The 26770-nt window shown below is 37.7% G+C and overlaps 4 protein-coding genes across 5 annotated transcripts in view; 3 read left to right on the top strand and 1 right to left on the bottom strand.

Moving 5' to 3' along the window:
- The first annotated feature begins 1303 nt into the window (after positions 1–1303).
- LOC132860832 (cytochrome P450 2K1-like) lies at positions 1304–15278 on the top strand. Its single transcript, XM_060892099.1, has 10 exons — positions 1304–1513; positions 3807–3969; positions 5431–5580; positions 6986–7146; positions 7339–7518; positions 8221–8362; positions 8512–8696; positions 8868–9009; positions 9085–9162; positions 15256–15278. Exons 1-10 carry the CDS (start codon positions 1304–1306, stop codon positions 15276–15278), a joined length of 1434 nt encoding a protein of 477 aa, XP_060748082.1.
- On the bottom strand, positions 13541–18534 carry LOC132860830 (uncharacterized). Of its 2 annotated transcripts, none has more exons than XM_060892095.1 (4): positions 18337–18534; positions 17354–18014; positions 16172–16312; positions 13541–16081 (listed from the first exon to the last, which is right to left on the bottom strand). In XM_060892095.1, the coding sequence occupies exons 2-4, from the start codon at positions 17966–17968 to the stop codon at positions 15209–15211; spliced, it is 1629 nt and encodes a 542-aa protein (XP_060748078.1). In that variant the 5' UTR covers positions 17969–18014; positions 18337–18534; the 3' UTR covers positions 13541–15208. The 2 variants fall into 2 exon arrangements, with proteins under 2 accessions (XP_060748078.1, XP_060748077.1); XM_060892094.1 differs by having other exon boundaries at positions 18367–18534.
- Positions 18470–23418, top strand: LOC132860834 (RNA-binding protein with serine-rich domain 1). Its single transcript, XM_060892101.1, has 7 exons — positions 18470–18598; positions 19567–19725; positions 19827–20018; positions 20361–20466; positions 20545–20698; positions 22431–22572; positions 22806–23418. Coding segments are annotated over exons 1-7 (861 nt in total). The 5' UTR covers positions 18470–18596; the 3' UTR covers positions 22912–23418.
- A 776-nt stretch (positions 23419–24194) lies between these two features.
- LOC132860833 (arf-GAP with dual PH domain-containing protein 1) overlaps positions 24195–26770 on the top strand; it is a 32304-nt gene continuing 29728 nt past the window's right edge. Inside the window, exon 1 of the mRNA XM_060892100.1 lies at positions 24195–24542. Within this exon, the coding sequence (XP_060748083.1) occupies positions 24443–24542 (100 nt within the window). The 5' untranslated portion in view covers positions 24195–24442. The remainder of the gene's footprint in view (positions 24543–26770) is intronic.

Here is a 26770-nt window from a genome sequence, read left to right as displayed (position 1 = left end):
GCAGCAGGTGAGTCTTGAAAAGCTTATAGCAGCTGGGCACAAGTCATATGCAGCTTAGCTGTTATTGATAGGTTGCTAGCTTTTCTCCCTGACAGGCTATGTTAACCTGGAACTGGAGAATCCCTGCTGGATTCATCTTAGTCAAAGTATTCAGTAAAGAGTCATCCACAGCAGGAACTGTAGAATCCATGTTGTGGAGATTATTAGTATAGATGCATGACACACAAGCGTGAAGAACAATACAATACTCACACCACAAAAGAGAGAAAAAAGGCAAGAAAACAGCAGCATAAACAAATGGCTTAGTAATGCAGCAAGACTGATGATACTTTGTGAGGATATTTAGTGCTGGCATGATTTAAATGCCAACCAAAATGAAAGTTAACCAGGCAATTAGCAAATATAGGCTGGTACTGGTACTTATTCAACAAAAGAAACAATCAAAATGATCATTTCAACTGAGGAAAAAATTATAACACCATATGCCCTAATAGCTAGTATTTCGCACATTGGCTGAAATAACCTCAGTGAGATGTTTCTTGTAGCCATCTACCAGTTTCTGACATCAACTGGAAGAAAGTTTACCCCACTCTTCATTGCAGAATTCTTTCAGCTGTGGCCATTCCAGAATTCTCTGTTTTTTACTTTTCAATGAGGTCTTGGTGGATTTACTGGTAGTTTTTTGTCATGTGGCAAGGTCCAGTTCCACTTCAGGGTCAAGTTTTGACAGATGGTATCACATGTTCCTCAAGTGCCTTCTGATACAATGTTGAATTCATAGTGGATTATATGATAATAAACTGGCCAGGTCTTGCTGCAGCAAAGCATCCCTAAACCATAACACTTCCACCTCCATGTTTAACAGTTGGTATGAGATTCTTATTTGCTTGGAATGAATCTTCTTGTTGAGTCAATAAATAGCTAAGAAATAATTATGTTGTTGAAACTTCAAACTTGTTTAACACATTTCAGGAAATGGAAGCTCACATTCTAGTATATCCAATATTTGTGTTACTTAATTTACAAACATATAATATATTAAATAAAATAAAGAGTCAAAAACAAAAGTATAGTTGGTTATTAAAAAAAACAATTGAGTAAAATGATGCAGAAATATTATTGTGTTTCTCAAACACATTCTCCTGTGGTTTTTTATTTTAACACAGCTTCACCCTGGTTCAATGACCACTCCCAGGCAACCGTACTTAGGTTTCCACCAGGCTAGCAACGCAAGCAGTTTGTTTTTCAGTTTGCTGCTTTCTACTTTTGTCCCACACATTTGTCTCTGATTACATCTTCATGAATGGCTTTGGTGGAAGAGCTTCTCCTGCAACCTACCAGCACTGGCATATTGCTTGGACTTGTGATGATGTTTCTGCTGATTGTTTATCTTTTGTCTTCTGATGCCAGCTCTCAGGAAGAAAACAAAGAGCCTCCAGGTCCTAAGCCACTACCTATCCTAGGAAACATGCTGCAGCTGAACCTCAAGAGACCCTACATGACTCTATGTGAAGTGAGTGTCTTGACTGTTGTAGTCACTTTGTTTACTTGTACTACTGCATTATTGTTTCATTTTTAACAAATTGGTTATGTCATTCAACGATTTCTGATTCTAAGATGAGAACACTGCTTAAGGCATACATCTAACAAAGACCTGTCTTTCTGACATGACTGTTCTCTTGCATACACTGGACAAAATTCACACAAGGACAAATTTCAGATATAAAATCCATTTCTATATTTTGTAGTAAATGTTTAATAACTTTTAATTCTGGTTATTGGGGATTTTATACACATTGTGTCAGGTTAGTTGTGAACCTTAGTTTAGGTTGATGATTTCTATTGGGTAAGCCTTTTGCTTTTATAATCCCAGTTGGTGGGAACAACACTTCTGATTTGGAACAGTTGTTCTACAATAGTGCATGTTGAAAAAAGCAACTGAACATATGAGCAGTTTACTGATTATTTTATAGACTGAAATATCTAGAGGAAAAAAACTACAGTGCTTGTAAACCTTATTGTTACCTTACTACAGCTCCATGACTGTTTACTCTTATTTTTAAATTTCAGTTAAAGCATTATAAGCATCATATAGTGTGGCATATATAGTTCATATTTCGTATCCCTACAAAGCTATAAATACACTACATTAGTAAAAATATCCCCCAAGTCATTCTCTTCACTGCTTATGAGAATAGAAGACCAGAGAGGGGCTAGAAGGTGCTTCAAGAAAGAACAAAGTACCCCCATAGCACCCGCAAACATTTTTGTTTTTAAAGCAATAATATAAAGGCTGTGTTCTAATTAATAATTTAATTAATAATTTAAAAGACCAAATGAAATAAAGTAAAAACATTTACTTATTACGCATGCGTAACGTAACGTGACATAAGTTTCAGTTATGCTGGAATAGGTGTAATATTATTACATTTTATTTTTAAAATTGAGCGTTTTCTTGTGCCAAACCTCGTAATTCTAAATCAGACTTTGCTTCTAGTGACAATGAGAATATAAACATACCTCAGCTTAAGGAACAGAATGGTTCAGATGATGATTTTTCGCACAAAGAGTAATCTGTTGACGATTTTCCTGCGGATGCAAAGACAGCAGCTTTTTTAATTTCATAAAATGATGATGATGTTGTACTGTCCTGGTGGTTTGAGACTCAAAATAGTAACTGGTAACTATTATTAAGCAGTATCTTGTAAATATAACCCCAGTGCTATAGGTGTTTGTTGTACTGTCGTTGCGAAATCATTTTATTTTGTAAACCGAGTGCTTCTTTAATTTCATAAAATGAAAAAATAAATAAATAAAAAATAAGTGCAAGACCTATTTTACAAATATTATTTGTAATGGCTCAGCTCCCCCTGTAAATAAACTGCCACCACCAATGCTTATTCTACTAGGTCTCTGGGAACCAGGAGTCTATCACAGGAGACTCTGGGCACAAATCTGTATACACCCTGCACAGGATGCCAGATTTGTATGCTGTGCAAACATGGCAAGCTTCAATATAACAAGTTTTATATACAGTACAATATCATTCTTTAGTTTTTTTCTAAACACTGATAACATCTGTGTTTGAGCTAAAAAAAGATGTAAAAAATTAAAATGGCAATCAGAAAAATGTGATAAAAATATACCATATGACACCAATGATCAATTGAATCAACCAAGTCAAACAGAATCATATCAAGCACATCACTCCAAACTTGACCAGACCAAATCAGCACAACTAGGGAACTCCCTTTCAGAAAGGACACAAAGGATTCCCCATCCAAAGAAAATGCAAATGCATCTACAGAACCTCCAGATTTTTGCAGAACCTATGTATTTAAACTTAAAATTTAAGTTTAAAGCTCTTCTATAGAAGTAAAGATGGTTAAACTGATAAGTTGGTGGTGTGTTCAGGTCAGGGTATGCAGAGAAACATTTATCTATTTCTTTGTTCAAAACCTTTCTTTGATGAACTTTGTGTGTGTGTTTGTGTTAGATTAATTTCTGTGTATTAGAATAGAATAATAGAGTCTCATCTGTCTTTAATGGAAAGTGCCTTGTGTCCCTGCATAAGAAAGAGAACATGAATAGGTTCACAGGTGTGTAAACCTTACCACATTCTTCCACTGGCTCCGCCCTCCATTCACAAGTATTACGTTTCCAAAAGTTCATGTTCTTATCTGTTCATCTGTTCTCTGTTCAGTTTTATCATACATTTCCCATCAATCCAAATATGACTCATTCTAAAAGCAAAAATAAATAAATAAAAATTGGAACTGACGTTAACTTTTTGTTTCCTTTTGCAGATGTCAAAGAAATATGGATCAGTATTCACTGTGTATTTTGGGCCTAAGAAAGTTGTTGTCTTGGCTGGATATCAAACCGTCAAACAAGCACTTGTAAATAATGCTGAGGAATTCGGAAACAGGGATATCAGTCCCATTTTCTTTGACATCAGCAAAGGACATGGTAAAAGAAATACTTCTTCACTGAATCTAATATAATTAACTTGTAAATGATTGTAAATTATATACATTTAAATGTTTTAGTTAAGGACGTTCATTTTCTTTGTTCCATTTATTTATTTTTGTCCGTTTTTGTTTACTAAATGTCTGGGTATAATCTTTGTGGAATGAATTAATGCTAATTTCATGAATTCAAAAAGCTAGGAGAAAAACCCTACAGAAAAAAGTTTCCATTTTTTCAAAAAAATTATAAGTGGGTGTATCTTAAAGCCCATATATAGGAACGTGTATCTTTGAATGTGTTTTGGGATTTGTTAATTTGTTTTCTAATTTGTTAATGTGTTTTCGGATTTGTTAATGTGTTTTGCACTTCCCGGCCACCGTAGTGTTGCCAGGAAGTACTACATTAAAACATTCACCACCTAATATTACAACTCTCTCTTCAAGCTTTCAGGACCAGTTTAATGTTTGTATACTGAAGCAAGGGAACCATTTTGTATATATAGACACAATATTTAGGATAGTGCTCCAAATGGCTGGCTCAGTGTGGGGCACTCCTTTCTTTTTTTTTGTTTTTTTTTTACCTTCCTGAGTGCAATGGGCACCATTCTGCCATAAAAGGCTAACTTTGCCCTCAAAACTGCTTCAGTTATATATAAAGTCCATGTTGTTTTCAGAGCACCCAACAGAGTTTATCAACCATAACCTGCAGAACCCTACATAACCATGCCACATTGTGATGGAGCCACAGCATATTACTCCATCGAATATTGCCTTTGCTACATAATCCTCTATAATAATACACTTAGTAACCGCTGACTGATGAAGGTGTTTGTCATTAGCTTCTTCATGACAAACTACCTTCAAGAACCTGTGCTTGCCTTAGACCCAAAGATGACCTGTTATGTCCAACGCCCTGGCCCCTAATCAGTGAATACTCTTTATCAGTGCTTCTGGAGACTGTGAAGGTGTTTATCATTTACTCTTTTATAAAAAACTACCTTCAAAAAGACACCTCCTTCATTTCCTCTTTGTATCCAGACCCCATCAGAGTGTATATACACAATGCCATATTGTACACTCCAGACTTACATATGTTCCTGCTGAATGCATGCCATTCCTATAAAACAAGAATGACTTTTAAACCTATTCTAATTAATTGTCCTGCTCTTAACAATTCAAAACAAATTTACTCATTAAATACAATTTTTAGATTCTTTCAAAGTATTTATATTGAATAATAAATGGAAGTACATTATATAATACTTCTTGTTGACATTGTTGAAAAGTTGCAAGAATTTGTTTTAAGGAGAAATTACAAAACATCATGATTTACCTACATTGATCTTACCATGAAAATAATCATTGATGAGGACAAGTCATTAAAAGAAAAATAATTAAACAAATCATTGAACTTCTTCAGAATTTTAGTTTTTTTCTGTATTAATTTCTTTTTCAACTTTAGGAATTCTGTTTAGCAATGGTGAAAACTGGAAAGAAATGAGAAGATTTTCCCTCACCACCCTTCGAGACTTTGGGATGGGCAAAAGAGGAAGTGAAGAGAAAATCATAGAAGAAACACACTATTTGAGAGAAGTGTTGGAAGAATTTCAAGGTAAATTTCTTTACAGTCAAATGACATTAATTCATTCAATATACAATCAAAATAAAGTCACATTTACTAGTTTAAATTATTATTTTCATTTTTATATTTATGAGTAATAAAAAATTGAATTTCATTATTCAATGTGGCCGAATGGGGGGGGCACGGTGGCTTAGTGGTTAGCACGTTTGCCTCACACCTCCAGGGTCGGGGTTTGATTCCCACCTCCGCCTTGTGTGTGTGGAGTTTGCATGTTCTCCATGTGCCTCGGGGGTTTCCTCCCCCAGTCCAAAGACATGCATGGTAAGTTGATTGGCATCTCTGGAAAATTGTCCCTAGTGTGTGATTGCGTGAGTGAATGAGAGTGTGTGTGTGCCCTGCGATGGGTTGGCACTCCGTCCAGGGTGTATCCTGCCTTGATGCCCAATGACGCCTGAGATAGGCACAGGCTCCCCGTGACCCAAGGTAGTTCGGATAAGCGGTAGAAGATGAATGAATGAATGTGGCCGAATGTTTGAGAAATATTAAAAGGCATTTTTTACATATATATATATATATATATATATATATATATATATATATATATATATATATATATATATATATATATATATATATATATATATGTTTATATATTAAAATTGTACTTAATTAACGTTAAATACAGAATTAGTATTGACCTTTAGATTAGATTAGATTAAATTAGATTAGATTAGATCAGATTAGATTAGACTCAGATTTATTGTCATTGCAACTGGGTACAAAGCAAAAAAATGCAGATAGTAGAGCAGATAGTAAAAGATAGTAAAGAGTGGTCGCTCTGTGCTCTCCTGAAGTCAGCAACCATCTCTTTAGTTTTATCAACATTCAGAGACAGGTTGTTGGCTCTACACCAGGCAGATAGAAGTTGCACTTCCTCTCTGTTTGCTGACTTGTCTTTCTTGCTGAAGAGTCCCACCACGGTTGTGTCAATTGATTGTATATATTTAACTGAAACTATAAGTAGAAAAACATCTGTTAAATCTGACCTATTTAAATTATAAAATGAATAAAAACTGAGTTATAAGTACAGTGTACATAACTACATATTGGTAAGTTTGGAAAGCGGTTCGAAATTCTTTCGTATTTTATCCTATCACAATTGTTTATATAGTTGTATGTATTCCATTAACTTCAGGGAAAAATTTCCCTTTCTCTTGTTAAAAAAAAATTTCTGATGAACTATGATAAAACTGGGACAGTTTTTATAAAGACTAAATTTAAATCTAAATTATTAGTATATTTAAAAAATAGTATTAAACTTAGTTTAGTAACTTTACTTTCATTTTTATAGAAAATGCAGAAACTAATGCCAGTTTAAATAGCATTTCTACAAAGGAAATATTTGAGATATTAATTTTTCCCTACAACTTTACAGGGAGACCTTTTGATACTTCACAGCCATTAAATTATGCCACCTCAAATGTCATCTCAGCCATTGTGTATGGAAGCAGGTTTCAATACAGTGACCTTCAATTCAAAGAAATGGTTAACCGGGCTAATGAGACCATCAAGCTTAGTGGCTCACCTTCTATACAGGTACCATGCTTATCTAAACAATTAACTTTATAAAAGTCACTTTATAGCACAGATTTTCAAAAAAAAACAACAACACAAATCAGAAAAGAATTTATATACATGTATATGTGTGTACTGTGATCTTATATAAAATGGTTAATGTTTGAGGCAGAAACTACATTTGTACAAGTTTGTATTTGCATCTACTTGTAGATTTATAATATGTTTCCGTGGCTTGGATGCTGGTTAAAGGACTGGAAGCTCATAATGAAAAAGCGCAAGCAAAATTTAAAGCAAATAAAGGAGCTTGTGAAAAATTTGGAGGAGACACTAAATCTTGAGGAAACCAGAGGCTTGGTTGACTCTTTTCTTATACGCAAAAAGAATGCAGAGGTACTGTATCTTTTTCTTGTGACAATATGTAAAAAATTTAAACACTTAAGGGTGCATCTATCTATCTATCTATCTATCTATCTATCTATCTATCTATCTATCTATCTATCTATCTATCTATCTAGAGATAGAGAGAAATATAATTTTTTCAGAATTTTATTTTCAAAAATTATTGTGCACACTTCTACATCGCAAAGCCTGCTTTAGACATTTTTTACTTGAGGATGTGGTGGTGGATAATGCATTTTTAATGCTGTAAATACTAAAACAAACATGATAGATCTTGCTGAATATGCTGAATAATGCCAAATGCTTGACCGAGCATTTTTCTATAGAATACATCACTGCCATTGTGACCAAAAAGCCAAACAACATAGAACAACACAAAGAAATTGCAAAGCAGCATAGTGCAGAAATGATGTTCCACAAGTGCTATGTTTTTATGTTCCAAAAGTATGTTAAAGTTTAAATAGTGTTGTCTCTTTTATCTCTTTTATCTTTGCTCTGATACAGTAATATAAGAATGTGTGACCAAAAAAGAGTAAACCTATCTTGCTGTATTTGAGATGCAGGTGGCATTAATGCATATAACATTTGACATTTAATGTTGGCAGGTAGACATCAGAGAATTTACTCTAAAAGGATTAAAGTTTATTAGTGTCACACTGACTAATGGTTGCATATGTTGTTTTTGTTGGACAGAAAGCTGGAGATAAAGACACATATTTTCATGAAGACAATCTCATTATAACCATTTCCAACCTGTTTGCTGCTGGAACTGACACCACTAGCACAACACTACGCTGGTGCCTTCTGTTAATGGCCAAGTATCCTCAGATTCAGGGTAAAACTGTACTTAATTTATAAACTTGCATAAGCATTGTCCACCGAATGACCAATGCAGTACCAGAATGTTTGTAATGATTTTAGTGTGCATTTTTTTCTTTTTATATATAGTGTAAACATATACACTATATATGTTTTTTGTTCTAGACCATGTCCAGGAGGAGATCGATAGAGTCATTGGAGATCGTCAGCCAGTTGTGGAGGACAGAAAGAATTTGCCTTACACAGATGCAGTGATCCATGAAACTCAGCGACTAGCTAACATAGTGCCCATGAGTCTCCCACATGCCACTACTTGTGATGTTAAATTCCAGGGCTTCTTCATCAAGAAGGTCAATCTATAAAAAATGATTATAGAAATTATTGTTTATAATTTGTATAGGCTAGTGTTAACTTTTTAGCAAACTATATGTATGGTACTGTATAACTACAGATCTCTCACAGTACATAATTATATAAAGGTGACTAAATGTATTGACATGTAAAGCTCTTGTCCACTACAGGGTACCTGTGTGCTTCCTCTTCTGACATCTGTGTTGAAAGATGATACTCAATGGGAGAGCCCACAGACCTTTAACCCAGCACATTTCCTAGATGAGCAAGGCCAATTTGTTAAGAATGATGCCTTCATGCCTTTTTCTGCAGGTAGTTTGAAATGCTTTTGACTGCTGAATTTATTGCTCTATAATTATGTTGGTTTCAAGGGTATTTTGTTTTCAGGGCGCAGGGTGTGTTTGGGAGAGAGTCTGGCCAGGATGGAACTCTTTCTCTTCTTCACCTCCTTACTGCAGCACTTCCGCTTCACTCCTCCACCAGGGGTGTCTGAGGATCAGCTGGACCTCACTCCAGCTGTGGGCTTTACATTAAACCCCTCTCCCCACAAGCTGTGTGCAGTTAGCCGTGAATCACACATATACTCTTAAGACCCTGTTTAATTAATGTTCCTAATTTTATTCAATATATACTAAAATTTCTAAATGAACCTTTATGTATTTTTGTAGTTACAGATTCTCAATAATATTAATCTCATGCTTTAATCAAAATAAAAACATAAAAATTTAACATTTAAGAAAATGAAAAGAAATAAAATCTAACTACATTTCAGTGAAATCTTTATAAAAATTGAAAAAAAAAGAAAAATAAATAAATGTGTGGTAACAATTTCCATGACAAAAATTTTTATATATATATATATATATAACTAAGCTTATTTAAAGCAAGCTTTACATAGCACCAATGATTACCCCCTAAAAAAGTCCATTTATTTAGCTTTTTCAAAAGGTACTTTTTACTCAAATTTTAGACAACATCTGTCTTAACCCTGCAAGTCTGAACCCTGTAAAAATACACATAATTTACACACTATCCTTACTTTTTGTTAGTCACTAACAGCTTTTCCTCACATGGTTCCACCCAGATGATTTGGGTCAATAAGTATATGCATTACATCAGACTTCATCAAAACTGAACTGGAGGAACTCAAAATGTTCTTTGCAAAACAGAAGAGCAGAAATATGGCAGGGCATTTAAAGACTTGTATGTGGTGGATGGCCAGCAATGACAGTGACATAAGTTCTCAAGCACAGACACATTAATGGGAATAAAGCTACAAAATATGCTTCTTATTTTACGTCAACATAAACAGGGAGCACTGAGCAGGGAGCACAGTCTTAGGTGTGTGTGTACCATGTCCATGGTGAATGTAATATTTCACTTTTGACGGAGGTCATAAGCTTGATGCTTTTAGGAACACCTCTGCTGCTTCAGTGTCTGAAGTCTGTGTGAAAACATATACAATTCTGTCTATCATGTGGCCAGGTAGCTTATTCTTGAGAGACATCAAGACCATAAAAGGGCATCTATGTCATGAAATTCAAGATTCCGTGACATTTTTTCTGTCTATGTGAATTATATTATAAATATACAAATTATTGTATATTTAGTGTTTTTCCATCTGTTTTTTGCAATTAATGGCTACTCTGGAGAGCAAACTATTTAGAAGATGTGTGCTGCTGTGACCCCATTTTCTTACAGGGGACAACTCACAACTTATTTTTGCAATGTTTGTTTGAGAGAAGGGGGGCACGGTGGCTTAGTGGTTAGGTTTCCTCCCCCGGTCCAAAGACATGCATGGTAGGTTGATTGGCATCTCTGGAAAATTGTCCATAGTGTGTGATTGTGTGAGTGAATGAGAGTGTGTGTGTGCCCTGTGATGGGTTGGCACTCCGTCCAGGGTGTATCTTGCCTTGATGCCCGATGACGCCTGAGATAGGCACAGGCTCCCCGTGACCCGAGGTAGTTCGGATAAGCGGTAGAAAATGAATGAATGAATGAATGTTTGAGAGAAGACTAATGAGTCCTTAAGGGGGCTGATTGCATGCATTTTGGCAATTGCATGCTTTTCTATTAAAAAAAACTGAATTTGTGAAGTTTAAATTTTTGAGTTTAAATTTTTGAGGCAGAACTTGAACTCTGGAACATGACTGGAACATGAGACAGGTCAGACTGGTGCTTCCATGCACACCATGGCAGTTCTGCAGGCGTACCATGCTGAATGATGAATGATGAAAGAATGATGAGACCTTCCCCCTGGATGCCCCAATTTTGCATCCTGGCCTGTTTGCCGAACTGTCATTGACAGCCAACAGGAGGCTAAGCTGCAGTCAGTGGTGTTCAAAGAGTTGATCCCTTGCCAGATCTGGGCCCCCACCAGTCTTTCCTGACCATGTTCTAGCTCCTACAGGGAGAAGTAGAAGGCTAGTGTGGCCACAGAAATAATTGATGGGTTGGGCAGTGCACACAGTCCGAATAAGAGGAGGTCCTCCTTCAGAGGGGCTAAAAAGACCTGATGCATGTAAGCTCCCTGAGTGCAGGCCCCCTTGCTTGGATCTGAGCACACCATTATTACATCATATATCCAACCTCTCTGATGAACTCAAGCGGTGTCTCTGCCAACCCCACCCCTTCTGGTGATTCAGGAAGCAGGAATGCCTCACTTTCACTCTCTAGTGATCTTCCTCCTTGAACAGTTTGGTCATTTCCTGCCAGCATACTGTGTCTTGGCCCTGAGCAGGCCAATTATATAAAAAATATACCTCTTTCAGGTTATTTAGCAACATAACAGCTACTGCCAAATGTATCTCAGTTAGTTCTGATAACCATAACGAAAGATCACAAAATTCTAAAAATGTAATGGAAATGGGAGCCAGACTTCTACCTCCAGTACCCAAGGGGGACGTGGGCCTGTGTCTAATTTTAGGTCTGTGCAGCATGAACTATACTCTGTGGACCTATAGGTTCAAGATTCAACACTCAAACTTACTGACTTCCAAAATCAATCCAAGGATTAGTTTATCATGACAGATCTAAAGGATGCATACTTTTACATCGAGATTCTACCAGAAAGCAGGAATTGGGTGAAGCTTACCAATATAGAGTTTTAACCTTTGGTCTAGCCTTATTACCATGCACCTTTAAAAAAGTGCATGGATGCAACTCTGGCTTGTCTACGACTCCAGGGCATCCACAAACTGAACTGCATTGATGACTGTCTCATCCTAGCATGGTTAAAAGAGTTAGCAGTATGACATCTGTGATGTCATGCTTGCTCACATCAGGTGTTTGGGGATCAGGTTGAGCCTCAACAAGAGTGTGCTATCTCCGACTTTAAGAACTAGTTTTCTAGAGGTAGTATGGGATTCGGCCACAATGTGGCAAAGTTACTGACTCTAAAAGTGGCTCTTCTACTAGCTTTAACATCACTCACATTTTAGAACCCTGTTCCAGGCAGATAAATCTACATAATGTAGACTTATCTGGTTGGAACAGGGTTCTAAAATTTGAGTGAGAAAAATTAACTGCTCACTTTAGACTCATCACCACTGTGAATTTCATTCATGCTTCATCTATTTTAGAGCCATATGAGCTTAACCCAGGGGGCACGGTGGCTTAGTGGTTAGCACGTTCGCCTCACACCTCCAGGGTTGGGGGTTCGATTCCCGCCTCCGCCTTGTGTGTGTGGAGTTTGCATGTTCTCCCCGTGCCTCGGGGGTTTCCTCCGGGTACTCCGGTTTCCTCCCCCGGTCCAAAGACATGCATGGTAGGTTGATTGGCATCACTGGAAAATTGTCCATAGTGTGTGATTGTGTGAGTGAATGAGAGTGTGTGTGTGTGCCCTGCGATGGGTTGGCACTCCGTCCAGGGTGTATCCTGCCTTGATGCCCGATGACGCCTGAGATAGGCACAGGCTCCTCGTGACCCGAGGTAGTTCGGATAAGCGGTAGAAGATGAATGAATGAATGAATGAGCTTAACCCACTAACACTAAACTGAAAATGAACTGAGTGCTGATTTCAAATTATGGTTTTTATTTTGCAAATTCTTTATGGCAGACATCGGAGTAGATGTTAGGGGTCAGAATCAAATGAGCCTCTCCCATCTAATGACATGGCAGTAAACATGACTAATTCTCTACCTTTCACAAAATCATTCGCTGACTCCAGTTTAAAAGAAAAATACAGTATGTAAATATACAAGCCACCCCGCCTATAAAATCTATTCCTTCAAACTATGAAACTTCACAGAATTGGAAAAGAATCTGTCATAATCATCCAATCAATAAAGAAAACACATTAAACACTCACAATGGTGTTACTACTGTGTCAAAATGTTAGCACGTCTTTAACATTCCTTGAAAAACTCAGTCCAAAATGGTAATTTTTTTTTTATCTTACCCCAAGAACAATGGCATAAACCATCAAATCTGAAATGGCTGAAATTTTATTTTTTTTGGCTTTTTATTTAAAATCAAATTTTCCTGCTAGTTCAACTGTATGTTAATTAGCATTACAAGTATCAAAACATCACTGATAATTAGTTTATAATAATTTGGTTTGTTTTTGTTTTCTTAATGAAAATAATGAATCATTGACTTTTAATACTTATACAACTTTGAAAAACATGTGATCGTGCGATTTAAAGGCCTGTTGTTACACTGCAAATATTTAATTGCCTCATTTATTAGAGGATTTATCAAAAGTTCAAAATTAGAGAACAATTGTTCAGTTTTTCTGAACTATAATTGGTCAGAATTTGAAGGAACATCAGCTATATAAGCTGTGGGTACACCACTGTTCTAATAGCATGTTAAAAATAAAGTAAGAAAATAACCAAAACACTTCAACAAAAACCTTTATTTTGTGGAAAACACTGATCAAAATTAGAGAACAGTAACCACTGTGTAGCACAAAAGAACGTTACAACTCAAATTTTTGAGGGTTACATATGTCACATTTAGTAGGCCCTTGCTTTGAATGACTTCAGCACATCTGTAGCTGCAAGACTTCACTAGCTTCTCACACTGCCCTGGTGTGATCTTCGTATTCTCTACTCTTCCACAGATCTGTAATTGTAGAGGGTTTTTTAACAATAACTTTGTTGCCAAGGACTTTCCAAAGATTTTCAATCGGTTTTAGATCAGGACTCTGGCCTGGCCATTTCATTATTTCAATGTTCTTACCTTCAAGGACCTGTTAGCATTGTTACAGGGGCATTACCTTGCATGAAAATTGCTGCCGCAAACATCCAACAAACTATGACACTTCCTCCTCCACCTTTCAGGGACTTCTTTACACACTTTGGGTTCAGTCTTTCCCCAGTTTGATGAAAAGACAATGTTTCCCATTGGACCCAAATAAATTAAACTCACTCATCAGTAAAGTGGACCAGTTCTCCTCTGTCCACGCAGCATGCTGACAGTGTCAAGGTTTAGGAGATGTTTTCTGCAGCAGAAGCCTCAGCTACTTCACAGGGTGAATGCAAATGTTTATCAGAACCGTTATAAGCAACATGCAGTTCCTTCCCTGCAAGCATGTCCATCATTCCACATTTTTTTTATGCAAGGCAATTCCCCCAGTCACACTGCAAAACTACCACAAGAGTTTTGCCACAAACATCTGTAACGATCTGTAATGTGTCAACCCATACAGAGTGATTGCTTTTACTATGTTGGGCTGAGTACACAAAACACAATATATGGCCAAAGTCTTGTGAACCGTCATGTCAACCTTCCTCACACTGTTCTATTGGTATATTTACATAATAGTCTATATATGATTTTCAGAGGAACTAAGAGGAGCAAACAAATTTCCAAAATGACAATAACCATGTAAAGACATGTTTTGCCAAGGTTGAAGTGGAAGAACTTGAGTTTTTAAATTTCTAACTGTGCACCAGGCCTTCTCACCTGTCATCGGTACCTGACCACACTAACGCTTTGTGATTTTAGCCTTGCTTCTACTTTCTTTTCTGAGTTCCCTTTAAAAATGTATAAAAGTAAACACGTGTTTCTTTGTGGAGTGCTCGGGATGGCAGATGGGATCTCTACACCATTTTACTTTTATGATGTAGCACCAGAGCCTCGAATAAATTATAACAAGAATCATTCAGCTTGCAATTGATACTTATAGAAAAGTGTAATTTCAACTGCAATATCTAAATCATTTGAATCTTATAAATGAATCACTTTTTACTGTATAGTCATGTATTTAAGAAAACAGTCAGGTTTTATTTTGCCTTATTTTGCCAAACACAAAACGTGTAATTTGCTCATTAAATAAAAAACACACATAAATAGAGAATTAAAAACAATTAATTCAAAATTTATGATATATTAAATGTTTTTTGTGAATGTATGGTATGATGATTGGCCCATTATTAAAGCTTGTGTTACTATTACTTGTCCACTATTGCTGAAGCTACAGTACCATAAAATGATTCACTCTAAAATTCATCAAATTTCAGCAAGGAACAAACACAGTGGTGTTTGTCAGTTTCTGCATTTTTTTTTAAACATTTTCAATTTTTACAATAGTCAGTTGGGGATCATGAACAGAAATAGCTTCAGTAGAAGACTGACTTGAAGACCTGCAGACCTGAAAGGATCTGTCTGTGTTCGGTGAGGCTATTTCTGCTGGCTTGCTGTCCATTCCTGCATAAGTGTCTGTGTGAGGCTGTGTGTAACTGACTATCTCAGACGTGAATGTTTGTGTGTGTGCCTGTGTAAATGTTGGTGAGTGTGTTCGGTTGAATGACAGAGTCTCAGAGGTTTGAAAGCCATCTATAGCTGCAGTGCTGAGAGTGTCCAGAGAAAATGGCTCAATATTCTCAAGGGTGGATCCATTGATTTCGTTATACCTGGATGGGGCTTGGCTGCACAAACTACTGCCTTGGCTGGGGGTGAAGGTGCTCTGGCTGTAGGAGGCTGAGGACAATGGGCACTGGGGCAGTGTAGGGGTTGTATTGTGTTGAAAGCCACAGGGTCCCTGTTTAGATGCTAATTTCTGCAAGGTGCTGAGGATCTGCTTTTGGACTTGGGTCTGCTGGCTCTGCTCCTTCTCCAGGCGGCCCTGCTGCTCTACCATCATCCTGAGAGCCAAGCCAAGGCTGCGCACTTCAGAAGCAAGAGACTTGACCTGCTCCTGCAGTGCACTTGGTGCTCCGGTGTCCACGTTGCTCTGCTGGTTTGGAGGAGACTGCTGATGATTAGTCGGAGCTGGAGCCCTTACAGACGAGTTTGCGTTCTGTGGCCCGGTACTTGACTGACCTGGCACAGGAATCCGAATGCCAACACGGGGTGACTGTTCTGTAGAGCGGGTAGGTATATTTGCACGTTGCTGAAATCCTTGTCGAAAAAGGTTGGTCCCTGGGTGGAGCCCCCTCTGGGAAATACACATTTGTTTTACAAGTTTGAAAGGCAACAAAAGAAACGGGGCAGTGCTAATATGGTGTAACAAGATGTATTTACTTACTACAGGTCGGGTAGAAGTGGGGTTGAATGAGCTTGTTTGAGGTAACATGACCTTCCTTCCTTCTGAATAAGGGAAACAGGACTGCTCTCTTCTCACTAATGACACAGTTTGTTGGGCAGACTGAGGGCCACTGTCCCGTACCTATAAAAAATGACCAGGTTTGTCATAAGTATTATTTAATAACTGTAACATTTCAACATTTCCTACTGAACACGTCACCTCAACACAGACCCAAAGTGTCAATGAGGGATGTGGCATCATAGGATTTGAGCTTGCAATCTCAGAAACTTGTGAGCTGGGCATGACTGCTGACGCTTATGGAAGGTCACTGTCTACACTGTAGAATATTGGTTAAGCTTACAAAATGTATTACACACCTAACACAACAAATCTAATGATACTAATGCACATATAATAATAAATCCACAATCTGGTGAAAACTTTTCAAATATTTTTTATGCATTTGCAAGTGAGGTGACATTTATAATTTGGACATCCAATTAGACCAAGACAGCACGTCCGACATCCCTCTACATATTTTGGTAATAAATTGCAATGGCCACTAATGCCTCAGGATACATAAGCTTTTGTACAATTATTTTATTAACCTTCTTTATTAAATGTAATTTATTCCCTATAATTTTCACAAGAAGGTTTTGCATACAATCACCATCCATTTTAATTGGAACAACATTCATCCTATAAGCCAATCATCTGGCAGCAGCACGATGCATGAAATCATTTCAGATACAGGTCAAGAGCTTAAATTAATATTGACATCAAACATCAGAATGAGGGAAAACTGTGATCTATGTGACTCGTGATTTGGCTGGTTAAGTATTTGAGAAACTGCTGATCAGCTGTGATTTTCATATTCCTGTTCCAGAGAATCCGCAGGCTGAAACTCCTTGTTGATAAAAGAGATTACAGAAACATCATCAAGAAACCTCATTCTGATGTTTGATATAGTCATTAGCTGAAGCTTTTGACCTGCATCAGCAAATCTTTTATGGATTGTGATACTGCAACATGATCAGCTGATTAGATAGCTGCATAACTTGCAGATGTAGAGATGTTCTAATCAAAGTGTACAGCGAGTGTGGAAATTATTTCATGATTACGTTTTGTGTTCCACCAATATTCAATGAGCCTATGTAAAAAAAAAAATCAGAATACACTTGCCCTTGCTCTGTGGAGCAAAGCCTTGTCCAGGAGCCTTTTCCGAGCCACAAGGACTGGGTTTGCTGGCGAGGGTGTGTACCTTCTCCTTGAAAATGTTCCAGCCATTGCTCCTGAGCCAAACCCTGAACGTACTGTTTGAACGCCATCATGGTGGGTATTCTGTGCCAGTGAGGTTACACTTATGATGCGGACATCCTCGTCCTTCCTGTCTCCCTGCTGTGGCTCCTGGTTAGTTATGCTTGCCCCAGAGGAGTGTCCCCTGGTTTCTGAAGCTACCCCAGTCTGCCCTGAGGAGTCCGAAGAGGATGAGAAGCCAGCAACATGGGCAGCCTCACGAAGCAGATTCCTTAGTTGCTGCTCACTCCAGCCACTGTGTCTCGACTCGCCTAGCCCTGTATCCCTTGATCCCGAAGCTGTTGTAGATCCACCGTTCCCGGACATGGGAGCATCATTTTGTCTGCCTCTTCCATTAAACTCCTTCAGGAAGAGGTAGATTGCCTGAGCAGATACTTTGATGTTCTCCAGCTCCAGCACAGCTTTTATCTTGCGGAAGCTTAGGCCTGCTTCACGCAATTCCACCACCTTCCGCTTGGCAGCGTCATCCAGCCTGCCCATGTCCCCGAGGTCTTAAGTACACAAAACCTTAGGGTTTCCGTTACAGCTAAAACAAAACGGTAAATATTACACACGGTTCTATTAAACAAAGACCTCTCTACATAAAGACCATCTCTCTCTCTCTCTCTCTCTCTCCACACACACACATATGTGTGTGTATGTGTGTATATATATATATATATATATATATATATATATATATATATATATATATATGAAACCAAGACAGTAGTAATAAACACGTCATACGCTAAACAAAACATAAGCTTTGATGTGTGTCTCTTTAACGAACATAAGACAGATATAAAACGAAATGAAGTTAAATAAACACCACTTTAGCAATCTTAGCCCACTGGCTAAAACGGTACCTTGGGGTCCGTCAGTATTTGCTTCTTTACCTGATCAGCTTTTGAGTTGCTTATATTCGTATAAGAAAACGGTTTCGTTGCTCATTTTGGCTCTTAAATATGACAAAGAAACTGTATGTGTTTAGATAAAGATCTCGAGCCGAAGAAAACATAAACATAGCATATCAGGATTGTCGCACGATATGTGACGTCATCACGTCGGTTACGCAAACAAAAGGCGACAATTGGTTTAGCGCTTGGACGTGTTGCGCTTAAAGAAGATGTGAGTTAGACTTTAAACCGGTTACTGTTTTTAAGTATTAGTTTATGCGACTGCTTTACAGTAATTATGTGCATATTGTTCACACTGGATAAACATAACAGAGCTCAGCGATATTATGCTATTTTTATGACTATTTTATTCTGCTAGCTAGTTAGCTAACACGCTGTGTGGTCAAAGCTAGCTAATGGTTTGTAGGATGAAATTAACTGCATATTATTGTACACGAGTACAATGTAAATAATTGTACATTTTAATGTGCACACAAAAGCAGTAGTTTACTGTAATACAGCTTAGCATAGCTGCTTTGAACAGTTCCTCTGTAAATGAATAGAAAGCGACCGCGACGCCGTTAGCAACCTTCGGCTAATTGTGTTATTGGAGATCATCAGTGTCGTCGTGCTAATTAGCCGAATATTAATTATTTAAACGTGTCTGATATGGTTTGTAAATAAAGAGCTAGCTAGTTTTTTTGTTGCTGGCTAACTGAAGTAAATAGTAAAAGGCTGTAGTAAAAGAAGCGAGGCAGGTTTCGCTTAGCACAACAACGGCTAATGTGTCGCTAATGCTAATGCTTCAAAAACAAAGATGTAAATCTTCTATAAATAAGAAAAGGCTTTAACGTCGTGCACATTTATAACATTTTATAATCCAAAAGCCGCAGTTTTTTGCGTTAAGTTTAACTGCTCATTTTTTCAGAATTTCGGCCTTCATTCATTCATTCATTTTCTACCGCTTATCCGAACTACCTGGGTCACGGGGAGCCGATGTGCTTTTTCAATTTTACTTTATTTATAGGTCGAGCTATGAACTATAATAGAACTATTGGTAATTTGGTTCTGCTAAAATTTTATGTTGGGTGGCAGTAGAAATATCAACCTGGTGCCCAGTGTCTAGTATCTAGTACATACCAGGTAATAATCGGGATCTTCTATAGAATTATTATATAAAATGTTCTATTATTTCCACAGGGCTCCATCACCTACCAAACGCAGGGAGCGTTCAGAAGATAAGCCCAGAGAAAGGGGCAAAGATAAAGCTGTGGTGAAGGAAGGTGCTGAGAAAGAGAGGGGTCGAGACAAGAACCGCAAGCGACGCAGTAACTCTACAGGGAGCAGCAGCAGCAGCAGGTCAGACTTTTGCAGACTCTCTCATTACAATTTCTTCCGTATTGTTTTTCTTTCTTTCTGTACTATTCAGGCACATGGTATAACTTGTGATCTCAATTTAGGTCTAGGTCCAGTTCCAGCTCCAGCAGCAGCTCTGGTTCCAGTTCAGGTTCCTCGAGTGGCTCCAGCTCCTCTTCAGGCTCTAGTCGCTCTGGCTCATCCAGCTCATCACGATCCTCCAGCTCCTCTGGCTCTTCAGCATCACCCAGCCCGAGCCGACGTCGGCATGACAATCGCAGACGGTCGCGTTCAAAGTAGGTTTTTGGACAATATGGCATATTTTAAATAGGCAATAATATTGTTGAATGAAAATTTATTACAATAATTAAAAGCTTCATATTGTTATGATTTGTTGTAAGTTGCTTTTTTTGTAGACTGAGAATGCAATTACCATTTTTTAAATGAATGTAAAGTGTATATACTGCATCTAGAAATGTCATATTTAAATGTAATTTTTCAGTTAACCGAGGCACTTGATTTGTGTCTTTTGTTGATTTGACTCAATCCAGCTTATGATTTAAATGATCCTTAAATAGTAATGTTACTGTTTTGTTTCAGAAACTTAAAATGTGTTTGCTAATCTAATGCAATTTAAGGTCTAAGTCTCAGAAGAGAGTTGATGAGAAAGAGCGGAAAAGGAGGAGCCCTAGCCCTAAGCCCACCAAGCTTCATGTTGGAAGACTGACTAGAAATGTCACCAAGGTAAGGTGCATTTTACAAGTCATATAGACAAACTACAGTACCAACACGTTGCAACTTCATCTATTCTCTTGCTATTAGGATCACATTCAAGAGATCTTCTCTACATATGGGAAGATCAAAATGATTGACATGCCATCAGATCGATGTCATCCAAACTTGTCAAGAGGCTATGCCTATGTAGAGTATGAAACTTCAGAGGATGCCCAGAAGGCCCTTAAACACATGGATGGAGGTACATTTTCCAATTCTGATTTATTTTTCTTTCTCATTTACTTGTATATTATGTTTTACTTTAATGACTACTAAATATTGTTAGTAGGGGTGTAACAAAATCACAATTTGGCATAGTGTGGTGTCCAAATACATCACTCATCACAATAGGCTGGCTAGCAGAAAATGGCTAAAAAGAAATAAGGATAACAGTGCCCTTGTTTTCCCCTCTACTTTGTAGCTTAACGGTCAAAAAGTGGTAGAAAATTATGCGATTCCATGTTCTGGCTTCCCAGTCCAAATTAAGTGGAATTCATCATTACACAAGTGTACTTATTGTACATACAATCGGTGAAGTTTGCACACTGTAAGCACTTTGGGTTTCCTGTAAGTTCCAACATTGATGGCCAGCGTGCTCACACACAAGCAGACCATAAACTTATGAGAGCGAGCCTTTGCTGCATTTTCTGAGCTTGTATGCTAGTGCATTATCTCAAAAAAATAAAAAAAATAGCGTGCTTTGTTTTTAAACCCTTGTAACCCCTCCTGTTTGAGACTTAAAGGATGCTACTTTAAAGCAAGCCATGCAAGTACAACCTGAGTTCAGTACTGTACTTAGAATATCATCTGAGATCGGATTCTGGTTTGAGGGGCTACCAATGTCGGGTACTAATTCCGACATTGAAGATTCAGTGTCTTGCAAAGTCCTTGGACAGGACCACTATCGAGCATCAGTTAGAAAGGACTGCTTGCAACAAAACCTTGAGTTCATCCTTTTTGAATCAACTGTGTAAACCTTGAGTAGAATCAGACTGCAAAAATTAATTGCCATTTGGAATACATCTAAACATCATTTTATAAATTTGATTTCTATCTATCTATCTATCTATCTATCTATCTATCTATCTATCTATCTATCAAAAACAGTCATTTTATTTAAAAAGTCTTTTTAAACTTTTGCACAGTTACTGGCAGTAATGCATTCAGAACTGTTGCAGTTTAATCAATGTAAGATGTAAACCTTCCCAAAGCATGCATGAGTCATATACGTTTACAGCTTAATAGTACAAATTTTTTTGAAATACATTTTATACCTGTTTGATCTTAGTTTAGGTACGTAAGCCCACTTTTTGCCATTTGATTTTTTTTTCATTCAGCATGAAAGCTGTGCAAATAAACGCTAAAGCAATGTGTATTTAAAAATGTTTACCTTTTTTTTTTTTTTAATTAATTTCTTTTTTTAACCATTTGAAATGACCATTTGAAGGACCTTCTAACGAGTTTATAACTTCAGAATGGACCACAGCGAATAGGATCATTGTGATGAAAATGGCAGTCTTCATGATTAGAGCAGCTGCTGTCCAAGTCAGAATATTCAGAAAGAAGAGTATTGTGTGTAAATGATGTGCAAGCCTTTGGTGTATTAAAGGATTACATACAGGTCCAGGGTACATCTGCAAAGGTCAGAAAGGCAGGCCTATAAAGTGAGTTTCTTACACCAGTGTTGTAGTGGGCTTAATGAGTATATACAGCTCAAGAGACCACAGATTATTCAATAGTGTCTTATAGAGTGAAGTGAAAGCATGACTAAAACAGAAAGGCATAGGGTTACATAGAGTGTACCATGGGTCCTATTACTACATTGTCAAAATAAGTTATTTTAGAACCAAGGCTTACATATAGTATGCTATATAGTTTGGATCCGAAAAAGCACTCATCTTTGTGAGCGTGCGTGTGTCCGTGTCCATCCCCAGGTCAAATAGATGGTCAAGAGATCACAGCGACAGCTGTCCTGACTCAGAGGATGCGACCAGCCCCACGCAGGCTGTCCCCTCCACGTCGGATGCCTCCTCCTCCACCCATGTGGCGCCGGACTCCGCCTCGTATGAGAAGGAGGTTAGTATTGTTTCTTTGGATTTAATAAACATCCTCATTTGTATACTGTATAATAGGGTTGCCCATCTTTTGTCACTACTATATAATATAGAAAAATATGATATGAACGTAACTTGAAAAATTATATAATATAGAAAAATATGATATGAACGTAAAAATTAGTGCTATAATTTGTAAACCTTTTCAATTTTTTTTTTGTAACTTTTTTTAAACACATTTGCAACAAAATGTAGGTCTCGTTCTCCACGTCGCCGTTCCCCAGTAAGAAGACGGACTCGCTCCAGATCTCCGGGCCGTAGACGCCATCGCTCACGTTCCAGCTCCAACTCCTCACGATAGAGAATTTCTCTCCTGGATCTTCAAAAGCTTGTAGTTCAGTGTCTCACCTTTTTAGTTTATTTACATCAAGAAGTCACTTCAGCCTGTAGTTTGAATGGACAGAATTTACTAATTTTGATCAGAATCATAAACAAATCCTATTTTTCGCTCTCTTTTGGAATTTGGCATGTATTCAAAAGTCAGTTGAGTGAACGTGTGCATCGGTTTTTACCTTTATTCCCTGTTTTGTGCATTTATAAAATGTTGCTGTTCTTACTTGCCATAAATGGGTAGTGCCAGCATACACAATGTTCTTTCTATTATTTTTTTTTTTTTAAAAGTAGTTTTAAGATTAATTGAAGCTCAGTACATTACATATCTGTATTGATTAAAATCACAGTGTGTATTGATTAAATCTCCAGTCCCCAAGTCACTGTGAATAACCTTTGTTTTTTAGGCTTGTTCAATGGTGTCTCTGTAGGAAACAGATAGGGAGCTTTCTTAATAAAAAATGAACAACTTTCAGTTTGTAAGTTAGAACATTCATATCTAACTGTAAATATTCAACATCTAAATCTTTAATTTGTAATCTTGCAATATACAGTAGTCATGGTCAATATGGTAAAAAAATATGTGGATTTCTGACCATGACACAGTTGCCATGCCTTCTGATGGGAGAAGTGCCATGCTTTACACCACTCTAGCCAATGCTTGTAGTTGTTCAGTCATCTTAAGCTCATGTCCATCTGCTGGGCCACGGAAACTCATCTCAAGAAGCTTCTGACGGGGGTCTTGTGTTATTATTAGTATTAGTATGAGCTAAATGATGTTTCCAGAGACTGTTTGGAACTGCTGCAACACAGTTTTACACACTACATGCTTAAGCAGTCTGTGGCCTTCGTGTGTGAGTTTGTGATCAACTGCTTTGAGGTTGAGCTGTTGTGAGCTATGATGCACAGATCTTCAGTACGATTCATTCTACTACCAGTGTTAATGTGGCTATTTTTTTCCCCCCTCGTTCTCTACTCTAAAGACAATCGATAACACCCTAGTCCATGTTCCCCATTATGATATTTGCTGTGGGTTTAAACCTGATGACACTTTATTCTCTGTGCTGTTGCTTCATGACCCCTGTGTTCCTATTAAAGTGGACAGTGTGTGTAAATGAACCGTGATGAAACCCAAGCTTTAGTATAGTAACATAGAGACTTCGCCTTCCTCAATGTGACCATCTGAGGTGAATAAAGGCGTGTTGTGCAGCCGCGACCGCTTGAGGTCTCTCTTTACTGAAGGGCGTTAAATACACGAGTCCTGCATTGACACAAACTAACCGTACTTCAGTCACCAGCTCACGGGGTTTGAGGTCATATTTTCCGATTAATTTCATATCCGTTTAATGTCGTTACCGCCGTCAAAGCTCGTGAAAATGTTTCGTCTGTCAGGAATCGCCTGAAGCGCGATATTTCGGGCGCTGGAGCTTCTTGTGACATCACAGCCGAATCCCAGCGGAAAACAGCGCAGCTTTCGGTGTTCATCAGTCTGAAAGGTCCGAATGTTCAGCATGGCTTCGGGAGAAGAAGCACACAGACGCCGGCTTCAGGAGATTCTGGGCAGACCTGGGAATGGGTGCTGCTCTGACTGCGGGTCTCCAGGTAAGATTCTCCCGAAGAAAGCAGCTCAGATCCCCGTACAAGTGTGTTATCAGGTCGTGGATGTATCGTAGATGAAGATATCATCACAGTGTCCAAGGAAAAGAGCCACCAAGAGCTTTAGACCGCGCCTAAAGACTAATCCATCTCCACCGTCCTACTATTCAATGTCTCGTTCGCCTATTGTGTGTGTGTGTGTGTGTATGTGTATATATATATATATATATATATATATATATATATATATATATATATATATATATATATTTGTGTGTGTGTATGTATGTATGTATGTATATATATATATATATATATATATATATATATATATATATATATATATATATATATATGTGTGTGTGTGTGTGTGTGTGTGTGATTTATATGAAAAACACCCAAGTCTCCACGATGTGGGAGTGGCTTTTGTGTGTACATCAAGTGCATAAATATCATTATGTCTCCCAGCCTTGTTCATTCCTCTAACGCTTTCCCCTTTCATCCATTGGCATGACATCCAGTGTATCTGAATGTTTTCCACCACACCTATTGACTCTCTATGCCAGGATTGTATTTGATATCCATGCAAGTGAATTTATTATTACCGGCACCCAAATTCAAGTTGCACATTGTAGCTCAGAAAAGTATAAATCTTCCTCTAAATCATTTTACAGAATTACAGCGCTATAAGACTTTAAATCGGGTTACTACGTTACAGATGGATGTATTGGGAAGCCCTCTTGAGACTATTTGGTGATGAAGTGCTTTGGCGTGAAAGGCTGAAGAGCTTCCAGCTCCATGTAAAAGAACCGGTTCTCATCTTTGACAATGACTTAAATTTATCTGTCAATTAAAGCATTTTAAAAGTCACTTTAGCTAATTGTTTGCCACCTTAATACGTTCTAGTATATATGTAATTTAAAGAATATCCAGTTTTTTAACAGCCACATGCATGTTTGATTGCATCATTAGAGCTGTACTATAGAGCAAGGGCAAATAACCATTTAAAGGGATTAGTGTTATTGCGTCTTATTGAATCTGTCATCGCCAGCTACAGTTTTGCAACAATGCTAGTAAATTGTGGTCAGGTTTGTTTCTAAGCAAATCTTTTTTGTTCAAAGGATTAAGTCAAAAGATGTTATACATAAATTGTAAGTGGATATATGAATAGTAAGTAGGTAAAATTACAGCAATAAAAGTGTCCAGATACTCGTTTACCCCGCTTTCTGTTGACCTAACTGGGTTTTGGTGAATTTTGCATGTTCTCAAAAGCACTGGCAGGAAATTAAGAAAAACTGATCTCTGTGCTTCTGATGGTGGCATAGGTTTTGGTAACAGAAGGGCTAGTTTAAATATTTTATAAATTGTTGATCTGTGATTTTCACAAACAACAACATCTAGATTTTACACAGAATGGTTTTGGGGAAAAAAGGGGGCTGAAACAGTTTCTTTGTGAGATATGAGAAAAAATACCAGACTAGTTTGAGCTGAAGTCTGTAGTAACTAAAATAAGCACTCTAAAACCATTGTGAGCAGAAAATCAGCAAACATCGAGTTAAAGTTAGGAAAAATATCACCTGGTCTTTCTACAGTCTTCAACTATCAAGTTTTGATGATCTTGTGCACCTGATAGCCTCAGATTCCAGTTCTCGGCTGACAGGGATTGAAACCCAGTGTGGTCAATTTTTTGAGTCAATTCAACTAAATAAAATAAATAAATAAATTTAAAGTTTAAAATTAAGTTACTATATATGTCTAACATCTATCCTTATCCCTCATGAGCAAGCCAGAGGTGACAGTGGCAAGGAAAAACTCCCTGAGATGATATGAGGGAGAAACCATAAGAGGACACAGACAGAGAAGAGAACCCATCCTCATTTGGTTGACACTAGACAGTAAATAATGTAAATGTAAGTAATGTTATTTCTACAACAGTTTATAACTGAGAGCTCCTGATTAACTAATGGGTCAGCACAAACTCTGAGTTCACCACAGACCCAAAACTAATTAATTCCTGTCAAAGTCTTCAAAAGACTGCTGATAAAGACCAGACCACACAGCTGACTGTCATAACAATGGTTCAATGATGAACAATTTTATGATTCACTGGCCAACCATGCAGATCAATCCCCGGCAGGGAGTCCACCAGGTGGCGAGACTTCAACCAGGGGAAGAACATCAGGATTGATGAAGTAGGTTCGTAAGAATATGTGATCAGACTAGGAACTCAGAAG

The sequence above is a fragment of the Tachysurus vachellii genome, chromosome 18, assembly GCF_030014155.1.
Source record: "Tachysurus vachellii isolate PV-2020 chromosome 18, HZAU_Pvac_v1, whole genome shotgun sequence".
Lineage (NCBI taxonomy): Eukaryota > Metazoa > Chordata > Actinopteri > Siluriformes > Bagridae > Tachysurus > Tachysurus vachellii.
Note: the sequence above shows the minus strand (reverse complement) of the source record. Positions and strands in the feature narration are given on the sequence as shown.